At 34.9% G+C, this 16,952-nt stretch overlaps 1 protein-coding gene across 2 annotated transcripts in view; it reads right to left on the bottom strand.

Annotated features, from left to right (window-relative positions):
• LOC149800859 (limbic system-associated membrane protein-like) overlaps positions 1-16,952 on the bottom strand; it is a 220,453-nt gene that overhangs the window by 97,297 nt on the left and 106,204 nt on the right. Inside the window, exon 1 of one of the 2 annotated variants that reach the window (XM_089954873.1) lies at positions 4,796-5,280. The exons of the other annotated variant lie outside the window; for it this stretch is intronic. Coding sequence (XP_089810999.1) covers positions 4,796-4,835 — 40 coding nt within the window. The 5' untranslated portion in view covers positions 4,836-5,280. Of the gene's footprint in view, positions 1-4,795; positions 5,281-16,952 lie in introns of those variants that run through there. 2 annotated transcript variants of the gene reach the window in all.

Below are 16,952 nucleotides of genomic sequence, written 5' to 3' on the forward strand. Positions count from 1 at the left end.
AGTACAGACCTCAAACTACAGACCTCAAAATACAGACCTCAAAATAACATTGGAGTAACATTCACCTACAAGAGTAAACCCTTCAATTATGTATCTGAAATAAAATAAAGTAAAAGTACCTACACAGTTGTTAAACTAGCATAAAAAGAGAAATAAAGATGTATCTCTTTAAGGTGAAGTTTTTTCATCAATATGCATACATATTTTCAAGGAAATATTTTCAAGGATATATTAACCATGTTTTTGTTTTGATTGAAGATTTAGATTTAGTTTAAACAATTTAAATTCAGAACTCATGCGACATTCATAAATAAAAACGTTTAAATCCGTTTCACGTTAACACAAAATTCCTTGTTTGTTTTCTCTCTTGTAAGTGAGGAACACAGCCAGTGCGTGAAAAAGTAACTCATTTGTCTATGTGTATGCTGATGTTACAGAGTGAAACGTAAAATGTTTCCGCTATTATTCCAGGCAATGCATTACACATTATTATGATGCCACGGTATTTGAGGCCCTTATTGCACTGCTGCTCTGTTGTAGATTTAAATTCCCTCAGCACAAATTATGGTGTAGTAATTTAGAATCATTTGACTGAGATTATCCTTTATCTCATCGCGGACACTGAGTGCCAGTTGATATTTCTTCGTAAGTATTTACGTGATAGATGAAATTATATTGGCACAAGTACCAGAGACCATCTTTAGTTAAGGTGTCCTTTCTTATAATGAGCCTTATAAATTTAAATAAATACAAATCAATGATATAAATACATTATTTACAAGCAAGTGGAAACTCGTTGTCATGTCAAGAATCTATTGTCCTTATGTCAAGATTTGAAGTGAGAAATTCCCATCGCAAATGTGACTTATTTCCTGGCAGGAAAGAATTTGAAATGCAATTGAAACATGTCTCTTTCCCTCAGAGAGCTCTAGTATAAGTGTTATTAGCAGTTTAAAATCGCTGTGAACTTCATTGAAAACAGCATTTTGTTGTCAGCAAAGATTTTACCTATCAATCTTTGATATTCGCATATCTTGTTGAGTCATCAAATCTTGGTCATTAAAAAAACCAGTTTCCCTACAGGAAGAATTTTAAACATTTTTACACTTCAGTTTTAAACATTTCAACACTTCCATTTTAAATAAAGTAACTAATCTAGTACGTAGTAAAAACACATTGAAATATATTGTTTATAAAATACAAAGTGAGCAGATATATATTGATTTCTAAATCAAAAAAGATTATTAATAGTCTGCAAGTAATCATGATAAATCACTCAAAAGGCCCATTCATTAAAACGTAAATATCATGCATATGTAGTACAAGTAGCTGAAAGCTGGATGTTGTTTGTACTGTCACTTAGGTCAACAATTACAGCAAATTATTCAGATAAAAACATCTCCCTGCGGCTTAACAGTGCATTTGTTTGGATTGAATTCGGATTAATATCGCCTTAGTGAATACATAAAAAATCTGACCGCTCAGAAAAAAAAAAAAAAAAAGCGCTGATGAGAGAGAGAGAGCAAGAGTATAATGTCAACACCATTATCTTATCAAGCCCGGAATGTTGTGGGGACTAATCAGGTGAGCTAGTTTCCTGCTTACAAAACAGTCACAAGTCATGTATAGAATAAAATGGCGTCATCTAATTTATCCATTCTTTTTGCTATACAACTGAGATGGCTTAATATGTCTACTTCGAAGATAAAATTAAAGAATATAAAACCAGTCTGACGCATATTGGGATATAAAATTCGATAAGGAAACCTCTAAATTTCCACGAATGTAAACAGGTATAGTAATAATAATTGTAAGCCGGAGAGAAATTGTTCTAAGGGTATAGATACCGCAAACAGAAGGTACAGTTTAAAGGATTTAATTAACACAAACTAAAGGAACTTTTTTTTCCAGAATCTTCTTTTAGACTGAGAATGTGTATCAGCGCCAGTCTACATGACTCCTTTTTGACTAACAGTATGTATCAGCACAAGTCTACGTAACTCCTTTTCGACTGACAGTATGTATTAGTACAATTCTACGTGAATCGTTTTCGACTGACAGAATGTATGAGTGCCAGTCTAAGTGACTTCTTTTTGACTGACAGTATGTATTGGCACAAGTCTACGTGACTCCTTTTCGACTGACAGTATGCATCAGTACCAGTCTATGAGACTCCTTTTCTATTAACATTATGCATTATACAAACTGATTCTAAAGGAGAGGGGTTCCATTTTGCTGGATAATGACTGTCTTCGGCACTGCAAAACACATGAACTTAATAATGCTACAAGATGGGTGATCACAGAAAGAGGGATAGGAGTGTCTAACGTAATGCAAACAAACTGCATATGCCACTAGTATTGTACACGACCATGTGTTGAAAGAAATTGCTCCCTTATCCGTTTGCTTCCAATTAGATGAAAACGACTTTCTCGGTTTAAGAGTTACATAGCGTTCCAGCATAAGACTTTAGTGACATTTGTTGTCAGGCTGTGGCTCATGCTAAAACAATGCAGGAAGTAATTTCTACATTGTTTCATAAGGTTTATGTATTAACATTGCAGTAATTATGAATAAAAGCAGAACACAATTTGTGATATACTTGATGCCAAAGACCAGGATACTTAGAGAATCTGAAACTTAAACCCTGACAATGGCATAAAGAACAGTTAACTTCAGTAGCACCTACGGTTAATAACAATTCCTAAGACTGAATTCAGTAGAACCTACGGTTAATATCATAATCCCTGAGGCTGATTTCAAAAGAACCTGGGGTTAATATTAATCTCTAAGACTGATTTCAAAAGAACCTTAGGTTAATATTAATCTCTAAGAATGAATTCAATAGAACCTAAGGTTAATATCACCATCTCTAAGACTGAATTCAATGAAACATTCATTTAACAACAAAGATTTACCGAATTCTACTGGGCGCTAACAGTATATACAGTTTTAAAAAAGACCATTTTCTGCATAATAATTGTTACATGTTATTATATATTTCGTACTAAGATATAAATATTTATGATCGTGGCACAAATTGATATCCTCAGAGTGGCGATAGAAGTGGCACCGCTACTATGGAGATATCACCTCTTATACTACTTTCACTTCCCTTCTATGAAAAAGAATATATATATATATATATATATATATATATATATATATATATATATATATATATATATATATATATATATATATATATATATATATATATATATATATATATATATATATATATATATATATATATATATATATATATATATCCATATGTATGTAACATTTCCATATTTAGACCTAATTTGTGCTTATTCCTATTCTTTTTGTCTTGTTCTCTTTGTTTATCTCTCTTTTTGTCTCTCTTTCTAACCCTAGATAAATACATCTTAAACTATTCCGACCCTGTACATTTATATAGGAAATCAGGATATGCCGTAAAAATGCCAAAAGGCAATACCTAAAATAAAACCAAGCACGCTTGAAGTCACGTATTATTCATCAAGAATTTTTACATATTCTCTTTCAAAGAACCTACCTGCTTGTCTGATTTCCATATTTAATTAGTCATTATATCTATCATTCAGCTCGTAATCATGTATGAAAACAATGGGTTGATGGAAGATGGGTAAGTGCTCATTACAAGCAAAAATTCAATGACTATCGAAAGTTATGTGCACATTCTGTTATACTCAACCTTGCCCTTTGCCAGTGTCAGATAATTTATATTTAAATGCGGATATAAACCCGGTAAATAAGCACCATTGTGACAGATAAACTCAGTAAAACCTTACTTTAAAGCTGTTACGCTCTCATCTCTTTCAACTTCTGACCGATTTGTGATGATTTTATACGTATTCCAACAATATTAAATATATCAATCCTCGCAAGAAATGTTCCAACAAAAATAAATTATCTTTTCAGTGTTCATGCGAAAACGTTCATTAATTGAACAAAATGCACAATTATGTGTGAGATAAATTTGTCATTGTTATAATTATAGTGCAATTTGGGATTTCAGGGGGATATTTCACTCGTCGTTATTATTCATGGATTATTTTTTCAGCGTACGATAGGCCATACACGGGGGCCAGTATATCTGGTGGAAGAAGAACCCGTCAAAACCCCAGTAAGACTCACCCACCCACGGGATGCGCAAGACAAGCTTTCTCACATACCCACATTGGCCGAGAAGGAGACTCTAACCCACGCGGACAGAGGTGAAATGGCAGTGACCAATGAAGGCGAGCGCTTTAGATCACTTGGTTACCTTGGCCCTTTGTTTCAGATGGGAAGCAAATATATTTTAGCCACTCTTGACAATGTTTTCATCTGTGTGTATGTCCTATCTACTTAAAATGTACATATAATCTGAATCTATTTGAAAATTTGCTTCAAGAAATTCCTTGGGGAGTGGGTGGTGGTGGTGGTGGCGGTGCAGTGACATTAGTAATATGTGCAGTGTATTAGATAGACGACTTGTATCAAAATCAGTGAATATAAAAAAATTATAGAGATATGAGGGACATTGCAATTAATAGATCTTCCTCTGTATGTCATCATACGATGACCTGTATATGATTTCAGGAATGCACCAAAATTATTTTGTTCCTTATTTAGTGATGCTAAAGGTTTTGCAGACACAATATTTTGGGAGAAAGTTATATACTTGTATCGTTATTGTGCAAAGCTTTTGACGACAAAAACGTGCGTAAAAGAAATATTTCATCCAAAATTTGAGAATAAAAATGTATGTAGAAGAAGTATTTTTTTCCAAAGTTTGATAGCTTACCTTTAATTCCAAGAATCACAAACATAGTCAGTTCCCACATTTCCTCTTGATTTATTGATCGTGAAAATTACTGATTATTTCCCATATCGTTGTTTAAAATGATGTCATGCACATTATTTTCACGTCACTGAATTTTCTTTACGTCTGTTCTTACTAGGTTTAATTGTTGCTCACTTTAACGTTTGTTCTCTATTTTGACAAACTTTTTCATGCCACTCTAATATCTCTTATGAAAAGAAAAACAAAGTCTGTCTTTCCTTAGTAAAGACACTACGTATGATCCACGATTTGTTAATGCACATTAGTTAATGACTGTAACTATTAATACATATTATTTCAGTCAAGTGAGCAAGAGAAATCTATATCAGATGAAAATGACTGCTTTGTGATCCGTCATCCAAACCAGTGTGAATGCACAAGCCGGCACTAGACAGCCCGAGACTCTAATAACATAATGAGTGGACATCCATATAACGTCAGTAATAGAACTTCCACAAGAACTGATAAGCATAGCGAGTGAGAACAAATGCGCGCAAGATATAGTATCTACCAATCAGAGTCGGTCTTCTATAACTGGCGTGTGCTATTGATCAGCCGATGGTTATATTAGATAAAGTAATAAAGCATTATAAAATCATCTGTTTGGGGTAGATTAGATCAAATAGTAAAGCATTATAAAATCATCTGTTTGGGGTAGATTTGATCAAATAGTAAAGCATTATAAAATCATCTGTTTGGGGTAGATTAGATAAAATAATAAAGCATTAAAAAATCATCTGTTTGGGGTAGATTAGATAAAATAATAAAGCATTATAAAATCATCTGTTTGGGGTAGATTAGATAAAATAATAAAGCATTATAAAATCATCTGTTTGGGGTAGATTAGATAAAATAGTAAAGCCTTATAACATATTGTACTTGCAGAAAATTAAAATAAACTGCAACCGTCTATACAAGTTGAAAAGAAGTATGATGTGAACTGAAAGACATAAAATTCTCATCGTTGAAAAGAAGTATGCCAAGGATATCAGTTCTATCTGCCATATACCATACAATTTAATAAGTAACGCCATGCCTCGTCATGTGTATTGTGTGTAGCAAGACATTATCTAACCGGCACAATATACAGAATTATAAATTGTCTATTAGGCTATAATAGGCTAGTTCTGTTTATAACGTGATTAGAATATTATAGACGTTGCTTAGAAAGAAACATTTATACTTGCAACAAGAATATTGATTGCGTTGTCAAATCTAATTGAGAGTTTAACGCGAAGTAATACATCACTCTCTACAGTGTTTTACTACTTCAAACAGAAAAATGATATCTTGTCGGAACATATTATTCTAATTGATGACACTGTCTTTTAATGCAAAACTGGAAATGTGACTGCGACATCGGATCATAAAGTTCGAGATGATTTCACTGGAGTGGGGTATTATTCAATTTCGTTTAATCGGAATTGATATTTATCCTCTTTTGAAAATCTTATCATGAATATATGTCTCCATCATGTGGATTAAAAGAGACCTGTTCAAAATTACACGAAAATACCGACATAAAAATAATGATCAAAGTGGAAATGAAACATTTATGATTAGTGAAAGTTTAAGTGTGCTTTGCGACGAATTTCATGATTAATGGATCTTCAAGTGTGCTGTGCAAAGCATTTCGTGATCAATGGATCTTTAAGTAAGCTTTGCAAACAAAGTCTTGATTAATTTATGTTCAAGTGTGCTTTACAAAGAATTTCCTGATGAATGGATCTTCTAGTATGCTATGCAAAGAATTTCATGACTAATCGATCTTTACGTATGCTTTGCAAATAATTTCATGATCAATGGATCTTCATGTATGCTATGTAAAACATTTCATGATCAATGGATCTTTACGTATGCTTTGCAAATAATTTCATGATCAATGGATCTTCAAGTATGCTATGCAAAGAATTTCATGACTAATCGATCTTTACGTATGCTTTGCAAATAATTTCATGATCGATGGATCTTCAAGTAAGCTATGCAAAGAATTTCATGACTAATCGATCTTTACGTATGCTTTGCAAATAATTTCATGATCGATGGATCTTCAAGTATGCTATGCAAAGAATTTCATGACTAATCGATCTTTACGTATGCTTGGCAAATAGTTTCATGATCAATGGATCTTCAAGTATGCTTTGTAAAGAATTTCATGACTAATGAATCTTAACGTATGCTTTGCAAATAATTTCATGATCAATGGATCTTCAAGTATGCTTTACACAGAATTTCATGATTAATACATCTTTAAGTATGTTTGTTTACTGAGTCTCATGATGAATGGATCCAAAAGTATTCCATTTTTATTGAGTTTCATGATGAATGGGCCCAAAAGTATTCCATTTTTATTGAGTTTCATGATGAATGGATCCACAAGTATTCCATTTTTATTGAGTCTCATGATGAATGGGTCCAAAAGTATTCCATTTTTATTGAGTCTCATGATGAATGGGTCCAAAAGTATTCCATTTTTATTGAGTCTCATGATGAATGGGTCCAAAAGTATTCCATTTTTATTGAGTTTCATGATGAATAGATCCAAAAGTATTCCATTTTTATTGAGTCTCATGATGAATGGGTCCAAAAGTATTCCATTTTTATTGAGTCTCATGATGAATGGATCCAAAAGTATTCCATTTTTATTGAGTCTCATGATGAATGGATCCAAAAGTATTCCATTTTTATTGAGTTTCATGATGAATGGGTCCAAAAGTATTCATTTTTATTGAGTTTCATGATGAATGGATCCAAAAGTATTCCATTTTTATTGAGTTTCATGATGAATGGGTCCAAAAGTATTCCATTTTTATTGAGTCTCATGATGAATGGATCCAAAAGTATTCCATTTTTATTGAGTCTCATGATGAATGGGTCCAAAAGTATTCTATTTTTATTGAGTTTCATGATTGATGGATCCAAACGTATGCTTTACAAACAAGTTTCAAGATTAATGGATGAAAAGTATGCTTTGCTCTCAGTTTCATTATTAATGCCTCTGGAAATATGGTTTGCATTATTTTTCATATTTACTGATTTTCAACACTTTTAATCAAAGTGGACTCTTTTTCAAACTGTAACAGCTTTAATAAAACTGCAAGTATTTTCACCGACTGTGTAAACTAGGGCTTCATAACAATTAAGTATCTCACCCAAAGCACTGTGCCATTTAGTGTTAAACCATTACGAATAACACCCAAAGCATTGTGCCATGTAGTGTTAAAACATTAATTATAACACCCAAAGCATTGTGCCATGTAGTGTTAAAACATTAATTATAACACCCAAAACATTGTGCCATGCAGTTTTAAACCATTATGCGTAACACCCAACGTACTGTGCCTTGTAGTGTTAAACCATTATATATAACACCCAAAGTACTATGCCATGTAGTGTTAAACCATTATGTATAACATCTAAAGTACTGTGACATCTAGTGTTAAACCATTATGTATAACACCCAAAGCACTATGCCATGTAGTATTAAACCATTATGTTTAACACCCAAAGCACTGTGCCATGTAGTGTTAAACCATTATGTATAACACCCAAAGCACCGTGTCATGTGGTTTTATAGGCATTGCCGATAATAACCAAAGGTACATAATTGACTTCTTTTCGACTCATCATTGTGTGAGAAAAGGTTACATATATTACATTTTTAACTAATCTATCATAGGTGCTTTGCCCAAGGGAGTAGAACTGGTACTGGCTCTAATAGAATTATTTCGAATCCGATGTCTTGGATGCTGGTATTAATATTCTGAATAACTGTCACTACAAACAGACAAACCTGATATGCACAAAGAGTGCAGTTATGCTGATGACACCCCACCCACCCATCCACTCTGTTTCGATATAATTTCGAAAAGATCTACCTGGCATTGTTCATCAACAACAATGTGATAGTTGCATTACATGATGCTACTACTTCAATGGAGAAATGTAAGTTTCTAATTTAAACTCAGTAAATTTGTAACGTTGCCCTCTAAACAGAGGAGTGGTTTATTGGGTTTGGCTGCGTTATCCAGAGGATGACCTCCCTCGATATTATAGCCCAGCGGGAGTGAAAGAAGAATGGAATTTCAACAGAGAACTGAGGGAGAATACTGGGAAGAAAGAGCAATACGACAAGAAAATAAGAAATTTAATCAGAACAAATTAAAACGAAAATTCAAATTCAAGTTAGATTATATATGTAGAATTTAACAGGTGTGTCCAATTTGGATTTATTACATCATCACCTTAGTTCATTTTGACCGTATATCAACGTCTCCTAGTTCATCCTTCCAAACTCTAGGTTCTTCCCCTTCATGGACTTCCTGGTCCTTTTACTCTGATCTCGTCCTTCTTTCCTTCTTTCCCGTACTCCTGTCTTCGGACTGTCTCGCCCTTCTCTCCGAAAGCTATTCCTTAAAGGACAAATTTACCCCATAATGCTGTATACTTCCTGTTCAGAGGCACATGCTACAATTCACTTAATCGTTATTCAGAACCTGTGACTATCCACACACCGCGTAAATTCTGACTTAGTACGGTAGGAAATTGACCTTGCTTTTCAGCGGCAAGTCTTATATTACCACGTGGCTACTAAGTATTACCGTATTAATTTACATATGCTACTACATGTTTGATCACTATTGCATGAAATTCAAAGAAATGTAACTCGGCATTCCTTAACTACAAGATTATCCAAGCATTAAAAAATCAGATATAATTAGGTAATTATCGTTAACTCGCGATGATCTGTATCATCCTAACAACGAAGGAAGTTATTTCATATAACCATATGAAATCCTACACATATGAATATTTGAATCACGTGCAACCAATTCTGCCAATAAACTAATAACCGTAAAATTAAAAAGGCAAATTGTATAACAATTCCAGCATCAACACTTTCAATGAAATTGAATAAAATATATCGCATAATAACTCTAACATCAACATATTTTCATGAAATTGAATAAACAAACACATTTGCATAAAACAAATAATCAAATAATAGAATATTACGCGAAACTAAAATTGCGTACCTCGTCGCTGTTTTTCTTTCAGGATCTCCGCGTCCTCGCACTAAACATGCCTTTCTTTTCACACGACGACCAACCGGTCCCTTTGCTTGTTTCACGAGGAAAGCACTAATCTTTAGGCTTCCACGGAGTCGAGACAAAGTATCCTCTTCTAGGAAGTGTCCAGACTAAAGAATTTACATTAGGTTTGTCACTTTAAAGTCAGATTGCCCTAAAGTGTACGCCCTAATTTATTCTACCCAATCGTAGGAAAGGGTCCCTAATCTTTCCCAAAGAAATAATTTCATTCATCAGATTTAACAGACAGCTCAGAATCTGTGTACGAAAGTGTGTGACAATTTTCCCTTTGAAAATATGATAAATGGACATAGGTTCCTAAAAAGCGGTTAGGGTCGGTAGGTCAAAAGTTTACTTCTAAAGACCGTTCTAAGATACCCCGGTCAATTTCACTGGGTCGGAAATATTGTCCCTTTGAAGTTTACACTGACATTGGGGGAGATGAACGACGAAAGTTAGAAGCGACCTTTCACAAAGACTTCTCTAGCTTAACTGTAATAAGACTTTAATTGCTAAATGCATTCAACTTTAAAATTTCTGTACTTCACAATTCGACACTTCACAAAATTTAAACGCAGTAAAGTAGTCCAAACATTTTTATTTAAGCATCTAGAATGGTGGTCGTTCCACGAATGAATAAATGCCTATGTTCCTATCAATAACGTTATGATTCATCAAAGGATTAGACTGTTCAAGACATATAAGAATCCGTAGAAACGCATAGCTTGCTACAACATTAATTTCAGGGTGTGTCTCTTATCCACCGATCTGTCAACAGCACAGCACACTTGTAAAGACGCAATATATTTATATAATATGTACCATGTCGACCTGGCACACACAACCAATAGTTACCATTGTTTTCATTTCTAACCACGTGTGTACCAGTGGGTCTTCATCTTCGATGAACTTAAATGCAACAAAATAAGAACTGTTACGAGTCTATGCTCTTAAAATAAGCAACATAAAAGAATGAAAGGAAACAAGCTTTGCAAATTTCAACAAATAATTTGTTTCCTTAGAATGCAAAGTAAAAATTAGAAGAAAAAAGAACTTACCATATTGCGAATTAAATCCAAAAATAATCAAAGAATTACGTACACAAGTCCAAGTAATTTAAAGTCCTGGTTAAAATTCAGAAGAAGTCTATAATAAATCCAAAACTGAAGGCGATGATGTGTCTGTGATAGCACATATATAGTATTGGTGTGTCAACAGTCTTTTGTTGAATAACAGTAATCTAATTACAGGTTTGAATTTTATCAGAGCACTAATGTATTTCTAGCGAAAATCATCACCTGCGTTCAATAATTTGAAAATATAAAATTCAGCCCAACTGGATACAACATATAGCAAAGTTTCAAAGTGCTAGATGTTAAAGCACGGCTGATAAATCATCTAAGTTACAAGATTATATAGTTCTATATTTGACCTCTGGTCACAATTATCATTTTCTAAAAATATATATTACCTAATTGTAAATAACCTTCTAAAATGATTCTGAAGATTACAAAATTATCAAACAGACCAAGGAAATTCCAAAACCTAGACTTAGACCCAAATAAATATATTTACTTCTATTAATAATAATTCTGATTTTAAACCCAAACACAGAGAATAACTTAGTCCTGCATTATTTGTTTACACCGAATAAAATAAAAAAGTAAATTCAGTTCAAGAAGAAATTAACTCAATTTCGGACAAGATCAATATACAACGTGACATTACATTAGCATGTAATGAAAGAAACAAATGATGAAAATAATAACTAACAAACGATGAAAATAATAACTAACAAACGATGAAAATAATAACCAACAAACGATGAAAATGTAATATACATTACATAACTTCATTTACTTGGATAAATTACCTTTTGGTCGTGCGAGGATCATACGAAACCTTGATTTCCTTTGCCTACTAAACATTTTCTTTGACAAGAGTACCGATGTTAGCCAGCTTGGCTAAACAACTCCATTAGTAGTTTAAAATGACCGTTTGGAAGACCAGCTTGGCTAAACAACTCTATTTCTGATTTAAAATGACTATTGGAAGACCAGCTTGGCTAAACAATTCCATCAGTGGTTTAAATGACCGTTGGAACATCAAGGTGGCTAAACAATTCCATCAGTGGTTTAAAATGACCGTTTGGGTGACCAACTTGGCTAAACGACTCTATTTGTGATTTAAAATGACTGTTGGAAGACCAGCTTGGCTAAACAATTCCATCAGTGGTTTAAATGACCGTTGGAACACCAAGGTGGCTAAACAATTCCATCAGTGGTTTAAAATGACCGTTTGGAAGACCAACTTGGCTAAACGACTCTATTTGTGATTTAAAATGACTATTGGAAGACCAGCTTGGCTAAACAATTCCATCAGTGGTTTAAATGACCGTTGGAACACCAAGGTGGCTAAACAATTCCATCAGTGGTTTAAATGACCGTTTGGAAGACCAACTTGGCTAAATGACTATATTTGTGATTTAAAATGACTATTGGAAGACCAGCTTGGCTAAACAATTCCATCAGTGGTTTAAATGACTGTTGGAACACCATGGTGGTTAAACATCTCCGTTAGTGATTTAGCCACATGCGTCACCTCACCGTCCTTCAAAGGAAAAGCCTTGGGATAACACGGAGCATGTTTCCATATTCTGCCCTAAACTGGCACCATTATATCAATAGAAATACTTTCAGAAAGTTTATATTATAACTAATGAGCAAACCATTAGTCCACTCTCGTCTGAAGACCGTCCTGCTTTCATCTGACACTCATGGCAAATTGCACAATATTCGTTTACATCCGAAAATATCCTTAGCAATTTTAGTCATTGGGAATCCTCGTTTAAGTGTTCTGCGTACATTAGTGACCCTCAAGGGGTCATCATAATTACAGTTCCGTTACTATTTGTTGTGGTCATGCTGGTACATCAATATGCTCCACCTAAACTGACCATCACCGGGGTGCCATTTTCTAATCAAAATAAATCCTTCCAGAGGAAAGTATTTGCTTCTTTCTCGGCCTTCTCACCAGTAGCAATGGCCCGCTCTCTAATATTTTGCAGGGAAATATATGTAGTCTATATTCTTGATAATCTCGATGCAGTCATGCCGAAAGTATGTCAATTTTGATATCATCGTGTTGTTCGGTATCTAATTTGATGTTGCTAACAACTTCTCTATCGTTTTCATGACTGCCGGTATTTTCCATCATTATCATCGTCGATTAACTTTGTCATCGACCAAAGGAACGACAAATATTAATTCTTGCTAAGGATATCAATCCGCAGTAGAGAAATTGGGACACGCGCACGTGCGCTGATCCCCTGTAATGAGGCGTTATGACATTTACCGCAGACAGCTGTGAGACAAATAGTTGTGTGTGTGTGTGTGAGAGAGAGAGAGAGAGAGAGAGAGAGAGAGAGAGAGAGAGGAGTAGCTATGCTCATCGACCTGAGATACAAGCACGACGTGATAAACATGCTATAATAAAACCATTAATTTGTATTGATGATAAGCCTGTACAAAAGGCAAAGAAGGAAAGTCCGTGTGATTACAGTCAATAAATAATAATTTTGATAAAATGAAAGAGGAAGAAGAAAACACAAGTGACCTAATTGGAATACCAAATTGAAATGTCGCATAGAACTCACACATGCAATGGTCAGTCGAATACCTGCATAGAATTCAGACATGGAATGGCAAATCAAATTGCCGGATAAAATTCAAACCGATTAAATATACATTTATAACAATGAGAGAGAGAGAAAGAGATAGGGAGAGAAAACAATCTACGGCATGACTTATATTCTGAACGAACTGATCAGACTAGACTCGACATTTCGATTTATAGCTGTAAATGTTTACTCTTACGCCTGATAGGGGTTTAATGGTCTTTACTCCATCACAAAATCGTTCAGCATTTCTCTGAATCACTGAATCACCAAACTGTTTCGGCTCATTTTTTTTTTTTGCCTAACTTTTCTATCAATTAGGATGGTTTTTCCGTCAAAGAGGGGGCGTCAACTCAAATGTGTAAACGTGAAGTTTAAATTGCAAATATATATTGTCCATGTATTATTTAGTCATTTTTTTCTTTCTTCTTCTCCGTTATCTTTACATTGTTAGAATCGTTCAGTATTCTGTGATACTGAACACCTTAATACTGCACGACATGTGCGTTTAAAAATAGTATTAGGAACCACTTTGTAAACAAACCAAAAATACTCATGTGATAGAGGCTTTAAGTTTTAATTTATTAGATTTGTTTTTGTTTCGTCTATTTCAAAGTAGAGATGATATAATGGACAAAGTGGACGAGTTTACAAATGAAACTTTCAAAGAAGCAAACAAATGTAATGTTCACTACAAACGTGTGAGACGCAATACTGAAAATACCATTCTGATCATTTAAACAGTTATTTATGTGAAATATTCGTAATTTGTCTTACATGGAATGGTTCAGACTGACCAGTGCTTCTCTGGGGTATGCACAAATAACATAGGAAAGTATATATCTATCAGAGACGTATCATTTTATAATGGAAAGTACTAAGTTCGAAAACAAAATGCAACTGAAGGTTTTGATGGAAAAGCAAGTCTCTGAGCCAATAGGCCGAACCAATAATCAACGCGCGAACTGAGTTTCTAAACTTGCCGTGCTTAGGAATGTTGGACTTTTGCTCCGCAGAAAGCGAATTATGGTAAAATTAATAAAGCTTTTTCTTTATTGTGAAACCATGTTAAATATTAGTTTTTGTATAATACTATCATGTCTTGGTATTATGTGCAATACCGCACGAATACTGATACTGCAAATTCAACCCGGGTTTAGATACGTAATGGTAGAGGGGTTATCCTTGGAACTTGTATTCCATGTGATGCAAACAAATATACTTCTTTTGGCAGACGAGGATTTAGAACAAAGCTTGGCGGTGGTGATGGCGCGTCTGCTTTAACAAAGATACCCGGAACACCATATATATAAACTTTTGTCACATGCTCATTTGTGTACCTCTAGGATCCAGATATAACCACTACGGTGCTGGAACACAGCTTGATATACGTCCTGATCTTAACAACTATCCGAAGCCTTGAGAAGTGCCTAAAACCGCGTCGATGATGCATGTTACCGATATGATCTTGTTTATAAGGCATCAAGTGATATTCGTGCGCGTGCCGATGTAGATCCCATTGGTAATTTAAGCGCAAAAATTTCTACACTCGGCGAAAGAATTGCTAGATTAACCATCAAGGGAGACATGAAGGCTAAGTCGGTGAACAGAGCCCACTTATCTAATACAGTCCAGGCGATTATTGGAAAGGTCATATTGCTATTGAAAAGCTATTGAGCCATAAAATGGTCATCCACGTGGCGGCTCGAGCATGGTTGACCAACCAAACAGCTTTGGAAAATTGACTTGCCCGCACTTAAAAAGATGGTTTGATATCAAACACCTAACTGGGTTATTCAGGCTGAATGACAATGTTGTTTGCGTTCACACAAGTGCGAGTTAACTATCGTAGATTTTGCTAGCAAATACAAGCAAACAGAACCGTTGACTTCTAAAATGCGATTCAAGGTACTTATGCATATTAACCGCTGGCGGATGATGGAAATCGATCCGGGTAAAAATCGTCTCTGAGCCGTTGCAACATTGCTAACAAAACATAACGTATGCATTCGTGTTGGATATGCTAACATACAACGCCACCTTGCAACTGTTATACCATTTAACCGATCAATTGCAGAATGTTTATTCAGACATCATTAGGCGCAGGAGTTTTTGAGCCATATCAATGCTGGTGTTGTTGCTCTTGTAGGGTTTAACTCCATGTTTCATCACAAAATAGGCTATACATGGCGGCTTGTATAAATGATGGAGGAAGAACCCGGGAAATCCACGGAAAGAACCTCTGACCCACGAGAAGCTACTGGCAAGCTTACTTACGTACTCACATTGGCCGAACCCGAGAATGGAACCCACGATGAGAGAGGTGAGATGGTAGCGATCCGTAACGCTGAGCGCTTTAGACCACTCGGCCACTCCTGTTACATTATTTTATCAGTAAGTTCTAAGCGCTTTACAACATTAGACAACACCTATAAGATAAAAAAGACATATATAATGATATGATTACAAACACAAATACCATGAAATTAGAAAACACAGAAAAAACATGCTGAGAATATTTAAGGTAGGAAACTTTATTAGGTCTTTAAGTTTGTTCTTGCAGTCGAAAAAAGTGAGTTTTGAGAGCACTCTTGAATGTGATCACTGTGTCTTTGTGTCTAAGTTCAGTGAGCAATTCATTCCACGTTGCTGGGCCTTGGTATGCAAAAGAACGCTGTCCATATGACTTTGTTTTCATAGTGGGAATAATGAGTATACCATTGTCAGAAGGGGAGCGTAAGTATCTTGCTGGTGTGTACACGTGGGTGAGGTCGTATAGGTATGTTGGACTAGAGTCCGTCAGTGAAACGTAGCACAGAGAACAAATTTTGTGTTTGATTCTGGATCAAATGGATAGCCAGTGTATATTACAGAACAGCTGGGAGGTGTGCTCTGATCGTTATACTCTAAGTATGATCCGAGCAGCTGTGTTTTGAACTGTTTGAAGTTTTTGGAGTAGATATTGAGATGAACCAGACAGAATTGAGTTACAATAGTTCAGTCTTGACAGTACTAATGAACACACGAGTGTTTTAGTGGCATCAGCTGAAAGATATTTGCGAATGGAGCTGATGCGTCTCAGCTCAAGATATACAGCCTTGCATATGTTCATGACATGTTGGTACAATGTGAGAGTACTGTCCAGAGTAAAACCTAGGTTTCGTACTGACTGTGTGAATTTAATGTTGGTGTTGCTGATCTTTATTTTTTGAGGTAAATGATGTGAATGAGAAAATCTTTGTGTTGTAATCAGAATGGCCTAAGTTTTATCATCATTCATCTGTAGCTTGTTACGTGTCATCCATGATTTCACACCAGAAATGCACCACTTTACACCTTGGATGGTAGCATC

Source organism: Sinohyriopsis cumingii, chromosome 4, assembly GCF_028554795.1.
Source record: "Sinohyriopsis cumingii isolate HCF-2022 chromosome 4, ASM2855479v2, whole genome shotgun sequence".
NCBI classification, from domain to species: domain Eukaryota; kingdom Metazoa; phylum Mollusca; class Bivalvia; order Unionida; family Unionidae; genus Sinohyriopsis; species Sinohyriopsis cumingii.